This window comes from Chinchilla lanigera, unplaced genomic scaffold, assembly GCF_000276665.1.
Source record: "Chinchilla lanigera isolate Chin_1 unplaced genomic scaffold, ChiLan1.0 scaffold00038, whole genome shotgun sequence".
NCBI classification, from domain to species: Eukaryota; Metazoa; Chordata; class Mammalia; order Rodentia; family Chinchillidae; genus Chinchilla; species Chinchilla lanigera.
The window spans coordinates 16,282,176-16,294,480 of NW_004955439.1; the positions used below are offsets into that span (position 1 = coordinate 16,282,176).

Genomic DNA, 12,305 nt, shown 5'->3' on the forward strand with positions numbered 1-12,305 from the left:
GGTATCATCAGAAGGAAGTTATAGTTTTTAACATTTGTATTTATTTATTTATTTATTTATTGGGTACCGGGAATCAAACTCATGACCTTGCACTTGCCAGGCAGGTGTTTGTCCCACTGAGCTATATCCCCAGCCCAACATTTGTGTTTATATAGATATATAAGCATATAATTATATATACATCTTATACATAGCTATATATTCATTTATATTTGTGTATCCATTTATGTGAGGTCCTCTCATACATATAATATTTATATAAGTGAGAAGCCAACAAGTAAAGACAGCAGTGTGCATATATATGTGCAGCTTTTGGATTTTAAGTATCATTATTCAGTAAAAGAACTGGGACTTCTTTGAGAATTAGAAATGGTTGATTCAAGAGCTCGTCATATTTAAGATGAGAAAGTGAAGAGTTGGAGGAATTGTGAGGGCACCAAAGGATGCAGAGGTCATCTGGAAGAGGTTTCTGGCTCACATCTGGGCAATTTGAGTATCACATAAAAATATTAATGGATTATTTCCTATTGAAAAAACTAAGACTCCTTTTAATTGGATGCACCACCAAGTGCCAATCCTAGTAGATGCCAAATAATAAATATAGAAAGGATGATGGTATTCTAACTTCATCAGTGCATTGCATTATTGCCAGAAATTGTAGAGCCTCAATGTAATCTTGAGAAAACATCAGAAAAATCCCAATTGGCCTGTATTCTTCAAAAATATCAAATTCAAGGACAAAAACGTAGGTTACGAAACTGTTCCACACCGACAGATACTAAAGAGACGTAGCAGTATGATTGGTCATATATGATCTGAATATTGAAACTGAACCAGGGCATGGGGGCCCAGCTATAAATGACATTATTGGGATAGTAGGTTAATGTACATGCAAAGTTTTAATTGGTTATTATTGTGGAGGCAAAGTTGAATTTTCTGATCATGAGAACTGTACTGATTATGTAAGGGAAATTTCCTTTTTAGAAAATATACTCGAAGTGTTCAAGGGTAAAGAAGCATATCAACACACTCCTAAATGTTTAGAAAAATTAGTTATACAGTTTTTTTGGTGTCTGTTTAGATAGATAGATAGATAGGGTTGATTGATTGAATTTACTGAAAACGGTAAAGTAAGACAAAACTGTAAGCCATTGGGGCAAATCTGGACATCTTACTTATTTCAACCACTGTAATGCAGAACCATAGACTTATGGGTTATAAACAGCAGGACAGGGGCTGGGGATTTAGCTCAGCGGCAAAGTGCCTGCCTGACAAGCGCAAGGTTGTAAGTTCGGTTCCCGGTACCGGAGAAAAACCAAAAACAAACAAACAAACAAACAAACAAAACCAACCAAATAAACAGCAGGACATTTCTTGTAGTTCTGAGGCTGGGAAGTCCAAGATCGAGGGGCTGGCAGATTGAGCCTCTGAGTGCTTCCTGGCTTGAGTGCAGCTGGCTTCCTGTTCAGTTCTAACACAGTGCAAGAGCGACAGAACTCTCTGGAGTCTTTATAAAGGCACTGATCCCACTGATGCACAATCCATTCTCATTACCTAGTTTTCTTTTAAATGTCTGACTTCCTCATACCATCATAGTGGCAGTAAAGGTTTCAACATAAGAGTTTTGAAATGGAGGAGGGTGGATAGGACATAGGCATTCAGTCTAAAGCCCTGGGTAAGGCATACATAGGTGCTCCTTATACTGTTCTTACAGTTTTCTGTAAGACTGAAATCTTCTCAATAAAAAGTTATGCATGATCAATTAAAGAAACAAAAGGTCTAAAGAATGATGAGAAGGTAGTATTCAAATATTAAAGTTTATACTAGCAACTGAAATTTCTTGTGATGCCCTCAAATATTTATTCAGTTTATCATGATGTCGTTAGGTTTCCCTAGTGTGCTACTCTTCAGGATTTGTTGGTGCAGTGTCCTAGAATTATGAGCTCTTAGGGCTAATGGATCATAAGCTTCCATTTGAGGCTTTGCTTCTAAATGCTCTGGATAAGTCATCTTTTAAGGTTAAGTGTTGAATACACTTTATCATGTCTAGAACACTTATTTTGGCTACCCTATCTTTTGGTTTCCCTTTGTGCCACTAATACCATTACCATTGTATCTCATAAGATAATACCGCATGTCCTGCCCCAAACCAAGAAAGTAGCTATTCCATTGGTTCCTAAACTGTGTACAAATTCATAGAAATGATTAGGGTATATTAAAAAATTTCATGGGAAACATAGTGAAATCTGTTGGACAGAACTTGACGTAGTTCACAGTTTTAGTGTTATCTTGATATAGTTCAGTTTTTATGTTAGATTACTGGAATTCTTTCATTTGGGGTCATGTTTTTGTGAAGCCATGCTTTTAGTGGTTGCTTTTCTGAAAAGCATGAAGTCCATAGGAAATAGAAAATGAAGGTGCTGTGTGTAATGGGATTCAAAAGTTTGGGAAATCGCCCGTCACACAACTTGTTGTGCCTTGGAATTCTAATTTACCAGGAATGTCATAGTGATACCCAGTGTAAGCTTTTATATAGATCCCTCAAGAAAGGCAGTAACAGGGTTTTGTGAAGTTAAAAACACTAGACAAACACAAGTGTTTAACATCTTTATTAGTGTTCATGTAACTTTTTATTAGTTAAGCCATAGTACTGAAAGTTTTTCAGTTAAACTGAATTCATTTCCTTGGTTTGTCTAAGAGCATCCCAGCAGTGTGGGATTTGGCATCATCTTCATTTGTTTGCTCGCCTGTTTTTTTTACAACAGTGCTAGTGAGTAACAAAGCACCTGTAAGGCTAATTCCACATAGTAATTATGCTTATTATTTCACATCTGCATGTAATTGTAAGTTTTATAATATATTCTGGTTTGAAAGATTCACTAACTATGTAGATAGATTTTTAGTATTTGAGTGTCAATATATATCAAATACAATAGTAATCTTAGTAAAACACTGCACTGGTATAATAATCATGCAACTGTAATGAGTAACCAAAGAAAACAGGATGTACTGACATTCTGTCAAGCTAAAGATTAGAATTTGGGCAGGCGCTGTGCTGCTGAACTACACCCCCAGCCCTAAAGATTAGAATTTGAAGCTTAATATAAACAAGAAAAAATTAAAAGCTAGATCATAGATTATCACAAAATGTTAATGTCAAAAAGTGCTTTAAAGGCAGTGTGATCCATTTTTGTCACGCAAGTGAGAAAACTTAAAGCCCAGAGACATGGAATGAGAAATCTCACGATAAACTGTCCTTATCCCAGAATGTTTTCTTGTTCTCACTTGTTTATGACAACCTATTTCCTGTCTGAAAGAGAGAGAAAACAACTGGCTATTGATCTCAACACTGCACACAAGCCATTATTAAAGGGCTTATGCTTAGCATGTTGTTGTCACATATTGAGGAAAGCATCAGTGTATTTGTCAGTTCTATAAGGATCCTACTAAATAACCAAGAAGCCACCTTAGAACAAGCTAGAGCTCCTCTCTCCAAGAAGAAAAATGAGCCATTCAGAGAATGTGTTTGTTTGTGTATAACAGATGTCTAGGAATAGAATTTTAGGCATAAAGACTTTTGTGTGGCTCAATCTAGGGATTCAGTTACTATTATGATTTAGTGTCTATCTCTTGGCTCAGCGTTCCTTTTGGTTAGCTTGATTCTCAGAGAAGCTCTTAGGACTTGGGGGGTGGGGGGGGATACACAACTACTGGTTCTAATCAGTAGTAGAGAAGAGAGGTTATATTAGAGTAGACTGTTTTATCTGGAGTTCTTCAAAACTTAAAGTGTCTCTAATGAGATTTTGTTTATAGATGATAAAGGAAGCAGTTTATTCTTTTGTGACCTCACACACTGCTGTGATGTGTCAGAGGCATCTATATTTCAAATGGTCATGACTTTTGTACAAATTCTGTGCAAATTCACAGTTACCTGTAGAAGTGCAGGACATGGCAAAGCCTTAAGCTAGAAAATAATGGGAAAGTTATGACTAACTGCTAACAAAATTTTAGCTGTAAGAAATCACAAAAGTAGTCTACGGCTGGTGGTTTACTGGGTGTGGGTATGCAACAAAGCAGGTAGGACCTACAAGGCTAAGGAAGGAGAAGTCAGACCTCTGAAATGCTGGGTGCAGCGCAAGAGCGAAACACAGCAGTGTGAGAGCAGAGCACACACTCAAGAGGACGTGGTCCTAGTCTGAAGGCCTCCTCTCGGGAAGTGATGTAAGTGTGGCCACATTAAAGAAGGTCTAAAAGGTAGCAGTCAGTAAATTTGGAAGTTTTTGATAGAACATAAGCATTACCTGGTCAGTTCCTGTTGCTGCTGTTAGGTCATGTTCATTAATTTATTTCTGTTCTTTGCTTGGAAATTTCTTCCTTCAGATTTCTCCAAATCTTACTTACCTAGATGGGTGTTCTTCAGTGTGGGAAATCTGCCAGTTGCTGCACATATTTATTTCAGATATGCCTTACAAAACTGGTTACACAGGGTGTGCTTGAGAACCACAGGGGCTCAGTCTCATTGATCCCCTCAATCTCTTTAAACCCCTCTGCCTGATACACCATTAATGGTGGTTGAGTCTTAAGAATTAGTGTCAGCACAGTGTCCAGTGCTCCTTCAGTCAGGTAAATAACCCTTTCCACACACACAGTTACCCAGACAGATGATCGTTGGTTCTTTGTGAGAAAGAAAGAGGAAGATCTGGATTATAAGTATCTGGCTGTGTATCAAGCAGGGCTGGCCTCCACTTGCTTGTTTGAAAAGGAAAGTTCTAGGAGTTTATTGAAGTACTCTGGTTTTCTATTTTGTTCACTTAAGCCAGACCTTTTCTGGTTAGCCAGATGAAGAAACTAAAACCACAGTAGCTGACCTGTTTAGTTCCAGGAATACAGTACTGTGGTCAATCTGCCAGTGCTAAAAGATCTCTGCTGGTCAGCTCATTCTGATTGCACCTTTGGTTCTATTATTCTAAGAACATTCACTTCGTCTCTAGATACTAAGTGTTGCCACTTGGTTCCTGCCACCCAGAGATTTCATCTTGGTGAATTCAGGGAACACAATTGATGGCAGAAGATCCCACATGAATTTCGGGCCTACAGCACAGGGCTAGGATCCTGGGGAGGAGCATCCATAGGACATAGATAGAGAATAGAAACATAGGTCTTACACAGCCATTTAACTCTAGCATTCCAGTCTTTCTAAGTTTTTCAGTTTATACCAGGGAACCTTATTTAGTGTAGGCTACTTGTGGAGCTTTAGGACCCTCCTGGTGAATGGTGGAACACACTGTTGGGTAGTCACGGAGGCATACTCTTGGGTTCTATATATATGTATGGTCCTTGTGACTTTCCTTTTCTGGCACTGTTCCCCTGCTCTGCTTCCTGGCTGCCATGAACTAAGCATGTTTGACCTGCCATGCCCCTCTGCCATGATGTTTCTGCCTTGGGCCCAGCTGTCCATGGACTGAATCTGCAGAAACAATGAGGCAAAATTAAAACTTTTCTACCTCAAGTTGTAGGTGTCAGGTATTGTGTCTGGTGATAGGAAGGCTAATACACCAGTTTAGGGACTAGATTTCAGCTCACTGAACTCAGCAACTCTGCTCTGTACCCACTGAAAAGCTTGCTTCATTTACACTTTGATACTCTTGCAACTAGAATGTAAGCTCTTTGAGGACAGTGATTTGGTTTTGTTCACTCTGTAACGTCTCCGGTGTCTGGCATAGTGCCTGCTATAGATCAACAGGATGGTCACTGAGTGCTTGATGAAGATTGACTGGCTCATGTAACTGTGTTTGTTCACTCCTGGGATATATTGATCGTGGTGCTAGTAATAGAAGGAGTAGGTCCATAGAAGACAAAAATAAATCAGTTGTCAATAAGCAGAGAGGTGGCCAGGGCTGAAACCCTGAAGGCAGAGGGGTGGCAAGGTGAGAGATGAAACTTCCTGGGTAGTTAGTGACCACACTGTATAGTGTGGGAGACCCCTGTGAGAGAAGCTGGTCTGGTATTGCAATTGTGGTCAGAAATCCTAGGAGCATTTTAAGCCATGAGTGACAGAGTTTTATTTTATCTCTAAAATTGTTTAGAGAATAGACTGAGCAAAGCAAGCTTGGTAGCAAGGAGATTAATTAGAAAGCATATTTGCCTTTGAGTGTAGCTTGTTGTTGGCCAGGGTGACAGCGGTAGCTCCCTTCATCTGCTGTTGTCACTTGTCTTGTGAGGAAGCCTGGTGTTGGCCTTGCTGTGAGGTGCAGCTGCCATGGAGACTACAGCTGCTATCCAAGCCTCTCCCGCCTGTTCCTGAGCCACACGGATAGGCCCTAGTGAATGGGAAGCTAAGTTTCCAGCATGCCTGGAGAGCACTTTTCCTGCATGCTGCGATGTTTCACTCAACAAACTTTTGTACTTATTTGGTTTTGTTAATCAAGTTGTTATTATATGTAGCATTTCATAATGAGAGTTATAACTTCATATTTTAATTATATGTAATGTAAATGCAGTTTATAGATAATTCTAAATACATCATAGCAATTTTTAATTTTCAATCTGCTATATATAGGTTATTATATTGATATCGTGCACTATAAAAGCGTAATGAACTGTTAGCATCTGAATTAGATGTATTAATAGCATGTTTTACAAACTGCAGAATTACAATTGTATTTTATTTGACTTTATTTTTGCTATTTTTATTTAAAGTACCAAGATACAAATATGCAAGGAGTCGTATATGAGCTGAACAGCTACATAGAACAACGGTTGGATACAGGAGGAGATAACCACTTGCTCCTCTATGAGTTGAGCAGCATCATCAAAGTAGGTAAGAAACATTTCATATTCTTTTAGAAAAACTGGGCCAAAGATTCTTTTTTCACATTATAAAATTTGTCAAAAAATTGACATATTAAAGGTACATTAATATCATTCATTCACTTCTATGGCTGGACCAAGTTTGAAGCATAAATCTTTTATTATGAAACTACCAGAATGGGTGCTGGGCAAGTTGGCACACACCTGTAATCTCAGCACTTGGGAGGCTGAGGCAGGAGGATTGTTGTGAGTTTGAAACCAGCCTCGGCTGCAAAGTGAGCTCAAGGCCACCCTGAACAGCATAGTGAGACACTGTGTCAAAAAAGAACCACCCCACAAAAAAAGAAAAAAGAAGAAACTACCAGAATGGGTCAACCTAAAAAAATCTCTAAATTGTCTAAACTCAAATAAATATCTCCCTAACATGTAAATTGAATATATTATGCCTTTAACACCTCTTTTTCTTTGGGTACTATTGTTTTATTGAATTCACATCTTTATTTAAAAAGTTGTTAATTTTTAAGGAAAACTAGCATTTGAAATTTATTTGGCTAGAAGACAATTTTGCTATATAAGAAATGCCTGAAGTTGTGAAAAGAGTGGGGAAGTTATATCAGAAAAGTAATTTTTAGAAAGATGCACTATTTTGGGGACATGATTTTTTAGATACCTACAGTGGATATAATGATGGTGAGAACGTCTGTCATGTACTTAACTATATGCCAGGTACTTTAGCATGTGTATTACATGCATTACTTATTTTCATTATAATCTCATCAGATGCTTTCTGTTATTATCTTTTACTGATAAGAAGCCACAGAACAGAGAAGCTAAGTCTTACCCAAAAACCCACAAGTAAAAAGGAATCAAGTGCCATTTAAACAATTCCTCCGAGATTTATCGTAGTCATTGCTATAGTATTGCCTTAGGTGACCCCGAAGTGATTTTAGGGAATTATGTTTACTTCAGTTGGTATGTAGGAGTTGAGACCACTCCATTTGGTTGATGCTTATTTCAGTGATTTAGTATTATGGATATCAATTCTGATATTCTTTTTTTTTAAAAAAATTTTTTTTTGTCTTTTGAGACAGTGTCTCGATATGCAGCGCAGGCTGGCCTTGTGCTCACTTTGTAGCCCAGGCTGGTCTTGAACTTGCAATGATCCTCCTGCCTCAGCCTCCAGAGTGCTGGGATACAGGCATGCACCACCACGCCTGGCCTAGTTCTGATGTTCTTAACACTTAAAATTTAAAGGCAATTCTTTAATTAAAAATGTATTCTCCAGTGGTTCTACACATTCAAAGTTTGACAAATATATTATTACATAGTGTGGTGCCTGTGATACACATTTGAGAATGTCACATCATAAAATTTGCAGTCTCTAATGAAAAATCTATGAAGCTCTTCTAATAATGTTATTGAATAAAGCCATGAATTATTTTGTGCTTTTTACTGCATGACCATTGGTTACTTTAACAAATTCTTTCAAAAGGCGTTCACCTTTGAGAATTGGTACATGTTATATTTTTCCATTGAGATTAGTTTCTTTTTTATTACTTTGGCAGCCACAAAAGCTGATGGATTTGCACTGTACTTCCTTGGAGAGTGCAATAATGTAAGTATCTATATTTAGATTTTGGTGCTCTAGATAAAAATACTATGAGCTCTTTAAAATGCTATTATATTACAAATAAAAGACATATATACTATAGTTACTAAGTACTCTAAACTTATTTGTATTTTGTTTCCATATGTAATTAATGCCAGTCAAAAGTGGCATGGCAAGAAAAACAAAACAAAAAGCATGGCAACTTTTAGACATAAAATCTTGCTACATACTTACTTACTTATTTGTTTATTTATATTTTAGTCTGTAGTGTCCTGCATCATGAATGGCACTTGTAGAATCTGTGTTTTTTACAAAAGTTATTTGCACACTATGGCCTGGGCTGCCATAGAGGAGAGCTTCTGCCCTTCATATGCATGATCTATGGTAGAATAAAATAAAAATACATGTTTATCACCATCTGTATGATTTTTAAGGCTTTGAAGGTCAGTTCTGCAAAGTCTCTGGAGCAGTTACTGAAGCTGGATCCCTGTGCCACTGCATCTGTGGCTCTGGTCATTGAGGCCTGTGCAGAATCTTAGCTGTCGCTGTTTTGCATTCTGTCAAGTGCAGCATGCAGAGGCATTTTCAAAAGTATCTCAACACATTCAGTCACTGATATTTGATTTTTGTAATGGCATTAAAATATGTACATAATATTTTAACGTAATCTTAGTTAATACTTTATTTCTAGCTTACAATTCATTTATAAATTTATTTGACAAACATCTGTATTTCTTACATGCTCTGGAATGCTACTTGAGATTTGAGTTGTATTTGTGCAGTATGATCCCTGTATTCTTGAGTAAGCAAAATATGAGCTCTTGACCTTATATAGCATGTTAATAGAAACAGGAAAAGGTGTTATTTTAAATTCTATTTAGTAATATAATGATACAAAGTGTACACATAGTTGCAGGAGAATACTGACTAAATTAATTAACTCGTAACTGATCATCTTTATTTCCAGCTTTGAGTTTCCTTACCTGAGAGTGTTCCTTTACGATTTCTCTGGATTCCTTCTATGCTCAGCCCAGAGATGCATTATAAAAGATTTGTAAAATATTCTTTATCCGGTGCCTAAGTAACTTTTAAAAGTTTTTTGAGTGCCAAATTATCTGACCTGCTATATTGGTTGGAATAGAAGTTAATATACTTCTAAAATGCAGCTAAGCATATTAAGTAGAATGGAACATTTCTGCACAAGTGCGCTAATACATGTATACATTCTTTTATCATTCTTTTGAATATGAAAAGCAGCATAATATAGACAATTATAAATATTTTAAAATTATACCCAGAGTTAAATCATCACAAGAAAGTCTTTTGTAAACTTAAATTTACAAAACAGAAATATACACATGACTAAATTATAGTAGTGCAATACAAATAGACTGAGGTACAGAGTTTTAGTATACATAAACAAATGCCGAGGATTAAGAACAAGTTAGAAGGGATTACAAAGTTGTTGCACTTACAAAAGCTTTTTTTTTATTAATAAGTTAGTAGAAATAAATAGGTCAAAAATTTCAGTAATAGAATTTAAAAATTCATCATTATATTATCAGAGAGAAAATACTTTAAAAAAACATAGGAATTGTCAGGGGTGGTGGTACATGCCTGTAATTCTAGCCAATCAGGAGGCTGAGGCAGGAGGATGGCACATTTGAGGCCAACCTGGGTAAATTGGTAGATACTTTCTCAAAACTTTTTAAAAGGTCATGGAGTGTAGCGTGCTGATAGAGCACTTGCGTAGCATGTGCAGTGCCCTAGGTTTCACTCTCAGCACTACAGAAGAAAACAGAAATTATAAGCAGAAGGTAGAAAAGAAAGCAAATTTTAAAAAGTACTAAAAATAAAACAAAATATGACTGAGAATCATTATGTAGTTTTAACAAAGTTATAATTGAGGTAGACTGAGCTATTAAAAGGAAACAGCAGTAAACCTCTTACTTAGGTCAGGCTAAAGTGAGATGAAACTGTCCTGTCTTCTGTTCCAGCAAAATGCAGAAAAAGAAAAAGTGGATGCTGCAGATCAGTGACAAAGTTTAGCTCAGGGAATAAAAACATTAAATTGGAGGAAAAAGTCAGTTTTTATTGGTGAAAGGTTTAATCCACAGTGAAAAGAGATCTGTAGTGAAGTTTATACACTAGATACTTTGTTATTGAAATTTATAAAGTGTAGCATGCAAGGGTATTTTCAGTTATTGACAAATAATAAAAAACTTACAGGACTTTAGTAATATCATTTAAGTTCATCCAAATTATATATATGTCAAACTCATTATTTTAAAGTTTATTGACTTGGGGTTCCCTTTCTTTCTCAATTTTAATGCATTTAATCCTCATTCAAGAGTTCATTTAGGGTTCCTGTATTAGCAAAAAAAAACAAAAGGAAATTAAATCTTGGAAATTAAACGTGATATGCCAAGTAATTTCTTGCGCAAAGAAGAAAGTCAAACATACTGAATTGTATGTACAAATAGATTGTAGTATTGCTAAGTCTCTGAACAAAATTTCTCGCAATGGAAAATATACATCCTTAAAATGCTAAATATTTATCTGTGTATGTAAGAAACATTAATAAATCATAACAAAAATCAGTTCATTAATCTGACCTATTTTTATTGGACACTACCACAAGGTAGGTACTGTTTCAGGCACCAAGGATGTATTGTAGGGAATTTAAAAAATCTCTACTCTTATATACTCTTATGGTTTGCAGTAGCTTACACGCACAGTTAAGTTACTCCATGCTGTCACTATGTTGAAATGACCTCCAGAAATATTCTGACTGCTTACTGGGCCATGTCACCTGGGATGGTCACACAAAGAGAGAGCTCACACAAACTACAGGTCAAGCAATTGATATATTTTTTAAAGTACAATCTTGTTTTTCTTGGTTTCAGGGTTCTTTGTAGTACATTTTAGGTTTTTAAAAACATGTAATTGAATTTTATTCTTCTATTTTTGTATCAATTAAAAGAAGGAAAAACAACAAAAAAAGTCCTCTACCCTCTTTGTGTTTATGAACTTAAACTGCAGAGATAAAAAAAGGAAACTGGTATCAGTGAGGAGATCTAAAGACAATACGAGTAAACCATTTGCTAAACTAACCAAGTCAGAGAAAACCTAAGTACATAATGTTCAGTCATTAAAATAGAAGTAGAACAATAGATACAGCAAAAATGACAAATTATGGGGCAGTATCTTAGTTTATTTTCACTTTTTGCTGAGACAAAATACCTGATACCCAAAATTAAGGAAAGGTTTATTTAACTCACAGTTTGTGGTTTCAGTCCATAATCAGCTGGTTCCAAAGCAGTTTAGCATAGCAGAGGGACAACAGTTCAAAGCGGCAGAAGACAGGAAAAGCAACAAGAGCAAAAAATGGGGGGCTGGCAAGCCTCTTTTCCTATCTTCTATTGTATGTAGGCTACCCGCCCTAGGGAAGGGAGAGCATGCATACCACCTCCATGCCCTCCTCTTTCACAGACTCAGGATGTTTACAAAGTGAGGACTCTGACCCCCTGCTGAGTTAGTTAGTTAAACTTCTAAACTCCTCAAGTTGACACAATAGATCAATGATTACAACATCCTAGAGCATAAACAGCCACCCTAGGGCATGTCCTTTACACCCTAGGATGTAGAACTGCTGTGTCACTTAGTTAAGCTCCTAAACTTTTCAAGTTGACACAATGTATCAACTGTTACAGGGAGCTGTATGATACATTCATACTATTAAATGTGAAAATTAGGTAAAATGGACAGTTCTCAAGGACTATAAATTGCCCCATCTAGTGCAAATGATAGAAAACTGAATAGCCTAGTACTGAAGGAACAAATTGAAAATAGTGTTAATATACAGCCTTTCTATAAGCCAGTAGGA

The 12,305-nt window shown here is 36.5% G+C and overlaps 1 protein-coding gene across 1 annotated transcript in view; it reads left to right on the forward strand.

Moving 5' to 3' along the window:
• Nucleotides 1-12,305, forward strand: part of Pde10a (phosphodiesterase 10A) — a gene marked incomplete at its 5' end in the record, with an annotated part of 256,119 nt that overhangs the window by 167,646 nt on the left and 76,168 nt on the right. The window contains 2 exon segments of the mRNA XM_005390671.2: nucleotides 6,700-6,820; nucleotides 8,376-8,425. Of these exon segments, the coding sequence (XP_005390728.1) occupies nucleotides 6,700-6,820; nucleotides 8,376-8,425 (171 nt within the window).